Source organism: Rhinoraja longicauda, chromosome 16, assembly GCF_053455715.1.
Source record: "Rhinoraja longicauda isolate Sanriku21f chromosome 16, sRhiLon1.1, whole genome shotgun sequence".
NCBI lineage: Eukaryota > Metazoa > Chordata > Chondrichthyes > Rajiformes > Arhynchobatidae > Rhinoraja > Rhinoraja longicauda.
This window is the reverse complement of record NC_135968.1, coordinates 18,559,032-18,574,181: the sequence shown is the minus strand read 5'-3', so window position 1 is coordinate 18,574,181 and position 15,150 is coordinate 18,559,032. Positions and strand designations below refer to the sequence as shown.

Sequence of the window (15,150 nt, the reverse complement as noted above, 5' to 3'; positions counted from 1 at the left end):
ATATGGGGAAAAAGCAGGAACTGAGTACTGATTTTAGATGATCAGCAATGATCATATTGAATGGCGGTGCTGGCTCGAAGGACCGAATGGCCTACTGCTGCACGTTTCTGTTGTATGTTTCTATAATGGGTAGGAATTCTGCTCCCTCATTAACAGAGTGCAGAACATAGAAATCCATCCAGATATGTATTGAACATTTGGTGAGTAGGGGTGTCAAAGGTGTACAGCTGCCATTAAGATGAGGCAGGATACAGCGCACAGGAGATTGCAGGTGCTGGAAGCTTCAGGAAAAAGAACAAAGTGCTAAAGGAACTCAGCAGGTCGGGCAGCATCTGTAAATGGAAATGCACAGACAACAGAGATGGCGGCATAGTGGCACAGCGGTGGAGTAGCAGCCTGACGGAACAGTGGAAAGGTGGAACAGTGCCAGAGACTCTGATTCGATCCTGAGTACGGGTGCTGTCTGTACTGAGTTTGTAGATTCTTCCTGTTACCATGTGGGTTTTCTCCAGGTGCTCCGGTGTCCGTTAATTGGATTTGTACGTTTATTGGCTTTGCTAAAATTGTCCCAAGCGTGTAGCACAATGCCAGTGTACAGGATGATCGCTGGACGATGCAGACTCGATGGGCCGAAGGGCCTGTTTCCACGCTGTATCTCTAAAATCTAAAGACATTTTGGGTTGAGATCCTTCTTCAGTCTGATGTTATACTAGGTAAATCTGACCATATTGCAAACTAAAGTATGTTGTGCAACCTTTTGCAAGGTCCATAGTTGAAGAAAGATCCCGACCCGAAAAGTCAATTATCCATGTTCTCCAGAGATGCTGCCTGACCTGTTGAGCTACTCCAGCAATTTGTAGCTGTACTGTTCTCTGCTGTTTGTACCAGCGATCCCCACACACTAACACTATCCTACACACCAGGGACAATTTACAATTTTACTGAAGCCAATTAACCTACCAACCTGTACGTCTTTGGAGTGTGGGAGGAAACAGGAGTACCTGGAGAAAACCCACGCGTTCACATGGAGAACGTACAAACTCTATACAGATAGCACCCGTAGTCAGCACCCATAGTCCGGGTTTCTGGCACTGTAAGGCAGCAACTCTACCGCTGCGCCACCGTGCCGCCCATAATGGACGAGCAAGTTCTGGTGCTCAGGAGCCAATAGACAATAGACAATAGGTGCAGGAGGAGGCCATTCGGCCCTTTGAGCCAGCACCACCATTCAATGTGATCATGGCTGATCATTCTCAATCAGTACCCCGTTCCTGCCTTCTCCCCATAACCCCTGACTCCGTTATCCTTAAGAGCTCTATCTAGCTCTCTCTTGAATGCATTCAGAGAATTGGCCTCCACTGCCTTCTGAGGCAGAGAATTCCACAGATTCACAACTCTCTGACTGAAAAAGTTTTTCCTCATCTCAGTTCTAAATGGTCTACCCCTTATTCTTAAACTGTGGCCCCTTGTTCTGGACTCCCCCAACATTGGGAACATGTTTCCTGCCTCTAACGTGTCCAACCCCTTAATAATCTTATACGTTTTGATAAGATCTCCTCTCATCCTTCTAAATTCCAGTGTATACAAGCCTAGTCGCTCCAGTCTTTCAACATATGACAGTCCCGCCATTCCGGGAATTAACCTAGTAAACCTACGCTGCACGCCCTCAATAGCAAGAATATCCTTCCTCAAATTTGGAGACCGAAACTGCACACAGTACTCCAGGTGCGGTCTCACTAGGGCCATTTCGGACTGAGGGTTGCTTTCAAAGAACTAATGAAGAAAAATGATTGAAAACCAAATGTAAGTAGCCTCGATGCTGTTAATCCTTCAACTGAACGTTCAATGCCCCCGACTCCAATTTGGCTCGATTCCAGTCAGGGCCGCAACTAAAAGGGATTATTTTGAAATTCTGCAACACATTCTCTTGAGGTATCTTGAGCTCAGGAATGAGTCAATTCCTGTCTTTAGCATTAATGACCTTTGCCCATATCCATTTATAAGAGACTTAATAGGCAGGATTATCACAGAAGCAATTAGGATTAAGCATCCTGCATTTTAAATTAAATGACCAATACTCTTATATTAGAAGGAACTGCAGATGGTGTTTTGCACCGAAGATAGACACAAAAGGCTGGAGTAACTCAGTGGGCCAAGCAACATCTCTGGAGAACAGGAATAGGTGAACTTTCGGGTCTAGACCCTTCTTCAGCCTGAGAGTCAGGGGAGAGGGAAACGAGAGATATGAAAAAGTACATAGAACAAATGAATGAAAGATATGCAAAAGGACAGATCAAAGCCTGCAACGATAATCAAGGAAAGGTGGAGCCCACAATGGTCCATTGTTGGCTGTGGGAAGGTGACGAGTAACACAAGCTGAAACTCAGCAGGACGACAGTGAAACTAATACGACGACTAGGGTGTGGAGGGACAGAGAGAGGGGGGATGCAAGGGTTATTGGAAGTTATAGAAATCAATATATCGCTGGGCTGTAAGCTGCCCAAGCGAAATGTTGAAGTGCTGTTGCTCCAATTTGCATTTGGCCTCGCTCTGACAGTGGAGGAGGCCCAGGACAGAAAGGTCAGTGTGGGAATGGGAAGGGAAGTTAAAGTGTTTGGCAACCAGTACAGCACTTACAGTAGCAGTGGATGAGAGGGACCCAAGGAAAAGGTGACAGTCTCCGAGCATTATCGACTCTCCGGAAAGATGGGAAAGGTTTAAATGGAAATGGACCCAATAACAGCACCCGAGGTCAGAATCGAACCCGCGTCTCTGGCACTGTAAGACAGCAACCCTACCGCCACACCACTGTACCCGCCCACTGTTGAATGGCACTCAGATGGGTTTATGTTCCTCCGTTCTCATCTAAGGCCTGAGTTCAAACGACAGGATGACGATCACAGCTCAGCATCATGGTCGGTGACAAGTCAGATGAACGTGCTGTTGAAACGCAACCAAAATGATGTGTTTCTAACAGAACGCGTGCATCTGTTCGGGTGACCTCAGAACTTTCCAAAGTCCTTTACTGCCAGTGAAGAGTTTTGGACATGCAGTTACTGTCACACTTTATAATCTGTCCACAAGAATCTTCCCGAATAGTGAAAGGCCTGGATAGAGTGAATGTGGAGAGGATGTGTCCATTAGTGGAAGAGTCTAGGATCAGAGGGCAGAGCCTCAGAATAAAAGGACGTACCGTTGGAAAAGAGATGAGGCGGCGTTTCTTTAGTCAGAGGGTGGTGAATTCATTGCCATAGACAGCTGTTTAGGCCAAATCAATGGATATTTTGAAGGCAGAGATGGACAGATTCTTGATTAGGTGTCAGGGGTTAGGGGGAGAAGGCAGGAGAATGGGGTTGAGTGAAAAAGATAGATCAGCCATGATTGAATGGCGGAGTAGACGATGGGCCAAATGGCCTAATTCTGCTCAGAACATATAAACTTATGAAGATGTGGTTATCATTGGCCAGGATGATCCTTTGCCCATCTGTGAACTGAACAGGTTGTTGAGCTATTTCAAACATCATTGAAGAGTTCTACAGAGCTGACCAAGTAAGGATGACGCTTTGCCTGAACTTTAGACTGTAGCAATAGAGCGCAAAAATAGGCCCTTTGGCTCAACGAGTCCGCACTATCCTACACACTAGAGACAATTTACAATTGACAGAAATTCAGCCTACGAACCTGTACGCCTTTGGAGTGTTGGAGGAAACCGGAGCACCCAAAGAAAATCCATGTGGTCCCAGGGAGAATTTCTTCAGGGTGTTCTGGTTTCCTCCACATCCCAAAGATGTGCGGGTTTGTAGGTTCATTGGCCTCTGGGAAAACTGCCCCTAATATGTAGGGATTGGACGAGACAGTGGGAGAACATAGAACTAGTGTGAATGGGTGATCGATGGTTGGCATGGGCTTGATGGGCTGAAAGGCCTGTTTCCAAGCTATATCTTTAAACTAAAGATCCCCTATGCAGTAGCACTGTGTCATCTCCCTCATTTTAAACTTTTGTTTTTCTGTTAATCTTACCAAAGTGAATAATCTCACATATTCCCAAATTTCGGCCCACTATTTCTTTCTAAAATGTCCTTGTACATTCTGTCCCTACCTCCCTGTCATTAGCACAGACTGCAAATAACTGCATCCTCGCCATTAATCCCTGCAGCAAAAACCATTAGTTTGCAGTTTACCAACTAGACTCGTTATCCCAGCCCTCTGTTTTCTGTTCGTTAGCTAATCCTCTACCCCCGGAGTCATCTCAACTCCGTGAGTTCTGACCTTGTTCAGTGACTTCTTATCTGGCATCTTGTATCTCCATATGTGTCTTACACTCCAGTGGAATACCTTGGGACACTTTTCCATATTAAAAGCGTTGTGAAAAATTAGTGTTGTTTTACGTAATCATGCTTCACTTCCGTGATGGTTTTGTGCCTGTTTCCAATGGTACGACTGCATTTCTAAACATCTTGGATAACTCTGCGCTTCGGGGGAACTGAAGACAAGTCTAATTACCCAGTTCCCTAGACAGCAGGCAGCGTATTATGGGACTGCTCGGCAGTCTCGTTAGCAGCTTGTTATTTTCATAAAGCTGTGAGGATGAAATGAAGACAGGCCAATGAGTGGTGGGGCTCTGTTATTGACCACTGTGGGCCACTACTCCCACTGTAACAAGAGCTAGCTATTTAGCACTATGGAGAGAAGTGTTGGTAATGGGACCCAGCAGGCTCCCTGGGCACTTGCACAAGCGAAGGGGGGGTCGATTCTCCCTTTTCAAAAATAACTTGAATTTCTGTCAAACCTTTCGCAATCTCACAATCTGCACAAGACTTTTAGACATTAGACTTGAGAGATACAGCGCGGAAACAGAAGCGGGGGGGGGGGGGGGGGGGGATGAGGGAACAGTGCGTACAAAAATGATTAATCCCAAACTGCCACCAGATTCAATTCCAAAGCATAAATCCATGATCCAGTGACAATAATTGGTGCAATTATTATTTTTTTGATCTTGTTCCTCCCCTCCCCACGTTGCCCTGCCTCATGTAGACTCAAGCCCCAGTACCTCAGTAATATGTGTGTCCATCTCTCCAGGTGCTGGAGGTTGTGCGCTCCAACTACGACACACTCACCCTGAAGCTGCAGGACGGCTTGGACCAATACGAGCGCTACTCAGAGCAGCCCAGGGAAGCAGCCTTCTTCAAAGAGTTGGTGAGTAAGGAGTTCACGAGAAACCAGAGGAAAGACCCTGCATCTCTTGGCCCTGTCAAGATATCAGAACCTTCCACGTGTTGTAGTCCGTGACCTATTAGAAAAAACAGGCAGACAACCGAATTCGTTTAACCTCTTTATTCTACTCACCCAGGTGGGAGAGAGCTTAGATACCGGAGCGTTTAGAAACGCTCAGGAAGCTAGTGTAGTCTCTCTCCCCGAAAGCTTCCATTTACACACCTTTTATACCCAAAATACATGTGCCAGTATTTTTCCATCACTGCCTTATATGGCAAGTTTACAATGCCCTATAAATCTTTATGTGTCTTTCGGGACCTCCGTGTCCGTCGTGTCCATCGTGACCTCTTCTTTCTTGGGAACAAAGGGCAGTCCATATGGCAAGATATTCTTCTTAACACTTCAAAGCTTTGAGGCCAGTTGCGGATATCAGAGGATACGATCAGCCATAAACCGCGCTTCCATGCTGACAACAGGATGCCCCAGGAATAATCCAAGCTGGAGCTTTTACACTCCTGCAATAAAACCCACATTGCTGCATTCGTAATGTTAGCCCTGACACACGGACCTTCCTTGCTATGTCCTATATAACTGTAACATGACCTCCCGACTTCTATACTCATAGTCATGGAGTAATACAGTGTGGATAGAGGCCCTTCAACCAAACCTACCCACACTGACCAACATGTCCCATCTACATTAGTCCCACTTGCCTGTGTCTGGTCCATATCCTTCTAAACTTGTCCTATTCTTGTACTGTCTAATTGTCCTATCCATGTACCTTTATAATTCACTCAATGACACTAAATTCCTCTGCAATGACTGTGTGCTGATAACTTCATGTTATAGGAGCAGAATTAGTCCATTCAGCCCATCAAGTCTATTCAGCCATTCTGATCTACCCTTCACTCTCAACCCCATTTTCCTGCCTTTTGCCCTTAGCCCCTGACACCCATAGTAATGAAGATGCTGTCAGTCACTGCCTTAACAATACCCATTGACTTGGCCTCCACAGCCGTCTGTGGCAATGAATTCCACAGATTCACCACCCTCTGACTAAACAAATTCCTCCTCGTATCCTTTCTAAAGGAACGTCCTTTTATTCTGAGACTGTGGCCTCTGGTTCTAGACTCCCCCACAAGTGGAAACACATCCATTCTATCTAGGCCTTTCAATACTCTCAAAAGAGAATGCAAAAACTTGCATTCCCATCCACCAGCAACTTCTGCTCATAATCCACTCATAAAAGTGATTAATGTAGATTAGAAATGTTTGAAGCCCTGATCCCTGTCTACCCCATTAGTTGCAATGTGCCAAGTTGAAATTGGTCTTAGTTAGACAGTTCCCCATCCTTGCCAATATATTCCCCTCAATGCATGATCTCTTACCTTTTATGTGGCCCTTTATACTTTAGAGATACAGTGTGGAAACAGGCCCTTCGGCCCACCATGACCGTACCAGCCAGCGATCACCCCGTACAGTATCCTGCACACTAGGTCCGATCTACAACTTTACCAAAGCCAATTAACCTACAAACCTGTTCGTCTTTCGAGTGTGAGAGGAAACCAGAGCACCCGTAAAAAACCCACGCGGTCACATGGAGAAGGTGCAAACTCCATACAGACAACACCCATAATCGGGAACAAACCCGTGTCTGTGGTGCTGTAAGGCAACAACTCTACCGTTGCTCCAATGTGCTGCCCAAAAGGTTCGGTAGCATAGCGGTAGAGTTGCTGCTTTACAGCGAATGCAGCGCCGGAGACTCAGGTTCGATCCTGACTACGGGTGCTGCACTGTAAGGAGTTTGTACGTTCTCCCCGTGACCTGCGTGGGTTTTCTCCGAGATCTTCGGTTTCCTCCCACACTCCAAAGACGTACAGGTATGTAGGTTAATTGGCTGGGTAAATGTTAAAAAAAAAAAAATTGTCCCTAGTGGGTGTAGGATAGTGTTAATGTACGGGGATCGCTGGGCGGCACGGACTTGGTGGGCCGAAAAGGCCTGTTTCCGGCTGTATATATATGATGATGATGATGATGATATTGAAATGGGCCAAAGGCAGGCAATTGGGATTAGTTTAGATGGGGCATCTTGGTCAGCATGGTGTTGGTAGGCTGAAGGACATTCCCATGTCGCATCTGCTACAGGTGTCAGAGGTTATGGGGAGAAGGCAGGAGAATGGGGTTGAGAGGGAAAGATAGATCAGCCATGATGGAATGGCGGAGTAGACCTGGGCTAAATCGCCTGATTCTGCTCCCACAACTTCTGAACTATTAATTTGAGATCTTGCGATGCTTTTAGTGTTTTTTGTTGTGACTTTGGATATAAAGTATTTTCAGTCTATCAATCCTTAACCTCCGATTAATAATTCCACAGTTTCATCCTCCTGGAGACAATTTCTGAGTCGATTCTCTGTTTGTTCCTGCAGGTTCGCTCCATCAGTCTTAACGTGAGGAAGAACCTTGCTGTGAACACTCTGAGTCAGGAGATCTTGCTGAAGGAATTCTCCTCCATATCCTGAGACGGACTCCCATCTCGTCCTTCCCCAAGGCACGGACGCCTCCACTTCCTCTTTTTCCCGGGTGGATTTTACTTGTCGAAAGAAACAATGGGATTGTCTTCCTTCGGTGTCTGTGGCTGCCAGCTGTTTTGTTGTGACTTCTACCAGACCCAACCTGTCCCCAGCGCTGTGGAGAGGAGCTCAGATATTACACCCCAACCTACATGCATCTCCTTTAGTTCTCCTTGTGACGATCTTCGTGGAGCTGAGATGGGGTCTCATCAGCCTGGCGCAAACTTTTCTGTCAACCCCCCCCCCCTCCCCACTTACCCCCCCCCCCATCACCACCAACTCTGTCTGACCTATAACTTTATTCCACCTTCTGCCGGTTTGGTTTCACCTCTCCTCATCAAGGGCGGTAACTGCAGACTCGCAAGCGTGAGAGTTCCTTGCGTTTGAGTTAAGCGCGAGGAATGCGGGAAATACTTGTCGGTTTGGGTGGCGTCCGGGGGGGGGAGGAACATTTCGGGCCGGTGAGCCTCTGACCTGTCTGAGTTATCGGTCCCACACCCACTCACTCGCACCCAGTTCCCAGTGTAACCTGCCGACACACATTTGCGAGGAAGTGACTCTCGAGCTGGGAATGAGGTCCTGAGTTAGCTGGTCACAGGCATAGCCAGTTGTGGGGCAACCCCCCAGTGTGCTGGAGTGGGTTTTTTTTTCCTTTCTATGTAGTGTTGATCTTTAGTTACTGTGTTTACTGGAAGTACTGATGGCTGGAGGTAATCGATACAGCGTCCGTAACCTCCGTGTGGAACGTGGTCTGAAAATAAAGAGATGTCACACATCCTCCTTCCTCGCACGACGTCCCTTTCATAGAGTCATTCCACATGCAAACGGGGCCATCGGCCCACCTTGTCCATGGCTTGTCTAAGCTAGTGTGCAGTGTGTAGGCTTACCATCGTGGGTTCAGCATCAGCGTGCCTGTGCATCAGTCCCTCTGACACCTCGTGACTGGCATCATCTTCTTTCAAAATTCCACAAAATCGATTGATTGGAAGACACAGCACAGAAGCAGGCCCTTCGGCTCACAGAGTCCATGCAGAGCATCAGTCACCCGTTCACACTAGTTCTGTACAATCCTATTTTCTCATCCACTCCCTAAACGCTACAGTGGCCGATTGACCTACAAACCCGCACATCTTTAGGATGTGGGAGGAAACCGGAACACCCGGAGGGAACCCACGCAGAGACAGGTAGAAGGTGCAAACTGCACAAAGACAGCACCCGAGGTCAGGATTGAACCCGGGTGTCTGGTGCTGTGAGGCAGCGGTTCTACCAGCTGTGCCTCTGTGCTGCCGTAAAATAAAATAATACACTCTTTGCTTTCTTGACTTGGGTAATGGCATTGTTTGCTGTAACAAGTACTCTCCTTTGTCGTGTAGTCTTGCCCTGCCTTAGTACATGGCGGTAGCAATGTTACCCACTGGTTGCAAACCTCATCTCTTACTCTCTAGTACTTTCCCCACACAGCACATGGGCCACTTAGTAAATGAGCCACTGCAGAGGCTGGACATTACTGCTCGTCCTCAATAAAAGGGAAGGTGTCGGACGCATTCCACTAGCACCTATCTCTAATTCAAGATGTGAATTCCAGTAGTGTCTCTGAAGTATAGTTGCTGTTTGAGGATGGCACAGCAATAGAGTTGCTGCCTTACAGCTCCAGAGACCCAGGTACGATCCTGACCACCGGTGCTGTCTGTATGGAGTTTAAACGTTCTCCCTGTGACTGCGTGGGTTGCCTCCCGGTGCTCCGGTTTCCTCACATCGCAAAGACGTGCAGGTTTGTAGGTTAATTAGCTTCTGTAAATTGCCCCTGGTGTGCACGATAGGACTAGTGTACGAGTGATTGTTGGTCGCCATGGACTCGGTGGGCCGATGGGCCTGTTCAAATTTAGCATCTCTAAACTAAACTAAACAAATGGAGGGAAATGTAACTTGCAATTATATGTACTGAAAGGTTCAGAAATTAATGATGTCGTTTAGGATTATTATTATAACCTGTACCGAGGAACAGTGAAAAGCTTTGTTTTGCATGCTATCCAAACAGATCCCATAGAATAGGTACATAATATATAATCAAGTCAAACTCACACACAATAGATAAAGCAAAAGGGGCAGATACAGAGTGCAGAATATAGTTCTCAGTATTGTAGCGCAACGGTTGCACAATAAAGTTGTAGACAACAAGGACTCCTACGTTGGACTCCTAATTATCGACTGTAGCTTTGCCTTCAACAACGTAATCTCATCCAAACTCATCTCCAAATTCCTGGACCTCGGAATCAGCCTCCACCTCTGCCACAAAATGCTTTTCACAGTCCCTTGGTACACGTGACGATACTAAACTAAACTCTGGATCCTTGACTTTCTGACCCACAGAACACAATTTAGACTTTACTTTAGACTTCAGAGATGGAAACAGGCCCTTCGGCCCACCATTTCCACACCAGCGTTCACGCAGTACATTAGCTCTATCCTACACCCCAGAGACAATTTACAATTTTACAGAAGCCAATTAACCTACAAACCTGAACGTCTTTGAAATGTAGGAGGAAACCGGAACACTAGTTTCCACTAGTGAGAGACTCGGCCCAAAGGCCATAGCCTCAGAATAAAAGGACGTACCTTTACAAAGGATATGAGATGGAATTTCTGCAGTCAGAGGGGTGTGAATCTGTGGAATTCATTGCCTCCAACGGCTGTGGAGGCCGTCAATTGATATTTTAAAGACGAAGATTGATAGATTCTTGATTAGGGGTTATGGAGAAAAGGCAGGAGAATGGGGTTGAGAGGACAAGATAGATCAGCCATGATTGAATGGCGGAGTAGACTTGATAGGCCAAATGACCTAATTCTGCTTCTATAACATGTATTTATAAACCTGGAGAAAACTCACACGGTCACAGGGAGAACATACAAACTCCATACAGGCAGCACCTATAGTCAGGATCGAACCCGGGCCTCTGATGCTGTGAGGCAGCAACTCACTTCCGTGCCACTTTGGGATAATAGGTGACATCTTCTCCACAATAATTCTCAACACCAGTGATGTCATGACAAATGGATCAGATTATAAACGTAGCTTTGTTTGGAGGGGTAGTATCAGTCTTGATGGTGTGGGGGGGGGGGGGGGGGGTGGCATCTCTAACCGTGCTCTCTCTCAGTGTCAGACTGGACGGACCAGCAACTGCGGTTACATGCTCGACTCTCCAGGGACTGACTCGAACCCACGGTCACCCAACACAGAGCCATGTCTGACCAACCCCCACCCCCATCTCAGATAAAGGCAACGCATTCAGTGTCCATCCATCAACTCGATGTGACGCATACTCGCCCTCTTCAGACGTTGGGCATCCAAACGTTGTTGAAGGTAGGCTACAGGAGATCAGAGGGATGTGCACGGCTCCAGGCAAAGGTAGCTATCTCATCAACACTACACAAGGTAAGCAAGCAAACCTCAGAAGACCTTGTACTAACTCACAGATCAAACACCACAAAAAAATAACGAGCTGTTAGGGGAGGCAGCGGTAAAGTTGCTGCCTTACAGCGCCAGGGGCCCAGGTTCAATCCTGACCTCGGGCGCTGGCTGTAAGGAGTTCTCCCTGAGAAGACGTGGGTCTTCTCCAGGTGCTCTGGTTTCCTCCCACACTCCAAAGACCGACAGGTTTGTAGGTTAATTGGCTTTGGTAAAATTGAAAATTGTCCCTAGTGTGTAGGATAGTGCTAGTTTATGGGGTGATCACTGGTCAGCAAGGACTCGGTGGGCTGACGTGCCCAATTCCGCACTGTCTCGAAAAGTCTAAGGAAAAGTCTAAAAAAATACTGCAGATCAAAGGTCTGTTTCTTGTCACGTGATGAAACTCGCTGATGGTTAATGCACGGAAGGACCCAAAGTGGAGGTCCCCGACCCGAAACATCACCTATCCATGTTCTCCTGAGATGCTGCCTGACCCGCTGAGTTACTCCAGCACTTTGGGTCCTTTTGTGTATCCACCATACTTGGTATTTTTTCAGATGAACGTGGTGGAATTAGAAGCCAAGACAATTTCCAAAAGGAGCTATGCTCTGCATCTAGTCAAAACTGCATTTACCTTAATGTTCAATGGGACAGTGTAGAGGGAGCTTCACTCTGTATCTAACCCGTGCTGTCCCTGCCCTGGGAGTGTGTGATGGGACAGTGTAGAGGGAGCTTCACTCTGTATCTAACCCGTGCTGTCCCTGCCCTGGGAGTGTGTGATGGGACAGTGTAGAGGGAGCTTCACTCTGTACCTAACCCGTGCTGTCCCTGCCCTGGGAGTGTGTGATGGGACAGTGTAGAGGGAGCTTCACTCTGTATCTGTCCCTGCTCTGACCAGTGTATAGAGGGAGCTCGTTCAGTGACCCATGCCCCAAGAGGTTCCTTTTGCCCCTCTTCCTGTCTCCACATCTCCCTTCACTGTTAAATATCCATGAATCTGAAAATTAGCGTCAGATCGAGGTTCCTTTTGCAGAAGAGTGTTCCTCTGCCCTTTCATTCCCTGCAGCTCCGATCTAAAAATAGAATGGGGAGATGAAAGTTTTGGCTGCCGCTGGGAAGAGATGAATTGTGAGGAGAGAAACAGCGAGAGGTTGCAACAGCTGGGGACTGCTATTGAAGCTTTCCGCTGCAAAATCAAAGGATTTACTCTTCCAAAGATGTTTATCTGATCCTGGTGTTGGTGCGAGGAGTCAGTGGTGTGATTTAATGCAGGAATTACTGTAGGCCACGCACAGGCTAATGAATTCCATTGAATGATCAACACAGTGAGACCGCCTGCTGTTAATTATAAGTTGTGTGTGATGTGACGGCACATTTCTCCACCCTTCTGCGCTATTCAACCCTGGTGCTTTCCTGCACCCTGTCCCGCCCTACACCTGGGCTCCTCCGGTGCCTAAGTGCACATTACTGCCACTCAGAGAGGCTTAGTATACAATTGTACTGCTGTAATCATCTGGTTTCTCTGCCCTCTTACAAATCGCTAACCTGCAATCATGGCGGAGATCAGGGCAAGATAGTCTCTTTAGTGTTTAGATACAACTTGGAATCAGGCCCTTTTCCTGAATAAAAGGATCGTATCTTTAGAATGGAGACGTGGAGGAATTTCTTCAGCCAGAGGTCGGTGAATCTGGAATTCATTGCCACAGACGCTGGGGAGGCCGGGTCGTTGGGTGTTTTTAAAGCGGAGATTGATAGATTCGTGATTAGTAAGGGTGTCAAAGGTTACGGGGATAAGGCAGGAGAGCAGGGTTGAGAGGGAAAAATAGATCAACCATGATCAAATGGCGGAACAGACTAGATGGGCGGAATGGCCTAATTCTGCTCCTATGTCCTATGGTCTTTGACCCACATAGTCCACACCGACCACCACCACCTGTTTACACTAGTTCTGTTGTCCTACTTTCTCACCCACAGTTCGTTGGATGCTTTCAAGAGAGAGCTGGATAGAGCTCTTAAGGATAGCGGAGTGAGGGGGTATGGGAAGAAGGCAGGAACGGGGTACTGATTGAGAGTGATCAGCCATGATCGCATTGAATGGCGGTGCTGGCTCGAAGGGCTGAATGGCCTACTCCAGCAACTATTGTCTATTGTCTATTGTCTATACACTGGGAGTGATTTGGTTTTATTATTGTCACGTGTGCCAAAAGATAGTGAAAAGCTTTGTTTCGCATGCCATCTAACTAGATCAGATATGCCATGCATAGATATGATCAGTACAAAGTCAAGTACAATAGATCTATACTTACTGGTCCTCAAAAACTCTCACCAGTTTCTACAGATGCACCTCAGAAAGCATTTAATCAGGATGCATCACAGCATGGTTTGGGAACAGCTCCGTCCAAGACTGCAGGTAATTGCTGAGAATTGTGGATGCAGCCCAGACCATCACACAAACCAACCTCCCTTCCATTGACTCCATCTACACTTCACGCTGCCTCAGCAAGGCCACCAACATAATCAAGGACCAGTCTCACCCCCGGTCACTCCCTTCCCTCTGCCATCAAGCAAGAGGTACAGAAGTGCGAAAGTGCGCATCTCCCGATTCATGGATAGTTTCTTCCCAGCTGTTATCAGGCAACTGAACGATCCTATCACCAGCTGGAGAGTGGTCATGACCTACCACCTACCTCTTTGGAGACCCTTAGAGTATCTTTAAGCAGACTTAAGTGGACTTTGCCTTGCATTAAATGTAATTCCCTTTCTCATGTATCTGTACACTGGACAGCTTGATTGTAATCATGTATAGTCTTTCCACTGACTGGATAGCATGCAACATAAGCCCTTTTCACTGTACCTAGGTACACGTGACAATAAACCAAACTGAAGTTAAAAGAGTAGAGTGATTGAATCAGATGGTGGTAGCCTTCTCTGGGAAGAGCACACAAAGAGTCGCCGCGGCCTGGTGCCATCTACTTTTACAGAGGGCCAATTAACCCACTACGCTGCACGTCTTTTTGAAACCAAAGCACCCGGAGCGAACCCACGCGTTCACCGGCAAAACATGCAAACTCCACACACGGACAGCACCCGAGGTCAGGATTGCAACCAAGTCTCTGGTGCTATGAGGCAGCGGCTAAACCAGCTGCAACACTACGCCGCCCCAAAATAATATTTGTCTGCAAAAGAAATGTCCTCACTTTGCTCACTTGTCCTCGTGCTGCAGAGAGTAGGTTTACAAGCAGCAGACCTCAAGTTACAGCCGAGGAGCTGACTGGTGGTGGGGGGGGGGGGGTTTGATTTTAGTTGCCATCACAGCTAAGGCCAATCAAGTTGTATACTCTCAATCATTGGAGAGTGTGAGTTGTCATATGTACTGAAAACAGAACAATAACATTCTTACTTGCAGCAACATAACAGGTCACAGTGTGGAAACAGACCCTTCGGCCTAACTTGCCCACACCGACCAACGTGTCCCATCTACACTGGTCCCAACTGCCTTCCTTTGGCCCATATCCCTCTAAACCTATACTATCCATGTACCTGTCTAAATGTTTCTTAAACATTGCGATAGTACCTGCCTCAACTATCTCCACCTGCAGCTCGTTCCATATACCCACCACCCTTTGTATAAAAAAGGTACCCATCAGGTTCCTATTAAATCTTTCTCCCCTCGCCTTAAACCTATGTCCTCTGGTTCTCGATTCCCCAACTCTGGGAAAGAGACTTTGTCCGATCTATTTCTCTCACGATTTTGTACAGCTCTATCAAGTCTCTACAGACAGCACTTGATAGATCGCTAGGAGATGAGAGAGAGTCAAGAGTATTTTATTATAATGTACAAAACGGAACAGGTTTGTAAACACAATACTCAATAGATAATACAACAAACAAAAGTTCATTCTATGAAAAAAAATACAG

The 15,150-nt window shown here is 46.9% G+C and overlaps 1 protein-coding gene across 2 annotated transcripts in view; it reads left to right on the top strand.

Moving 5' to 3' along the window:
- The window catches only part of armh3 (armadillo like helical domain containing 3), a 123,596-nt gene extending 115,034 nt beyond the window's left edge, over positions 1–8,562 (top strand). For both annotated transcript variants that reach the window (XM_078413349.1, XM_078413350.1), the window contains 2 exons: positions 5,080–5,196; positions 7,641–8,562. In XM_078413349.1, the coding sequence (XP_078269475.1) occupies positions 5,080–5,196; positions 7,641–7,733 (210 nt within the window). In that variant the 3' untranslated portion in view covers positions 7,734–8,562. The remainder of the gene's footprint in view (positions 1–5,079; positions 5,197–7,640) is intronic.
- The last annotated feature ends 6,588 nt before the right edge of the window (positions 8,563–15,150 follow it).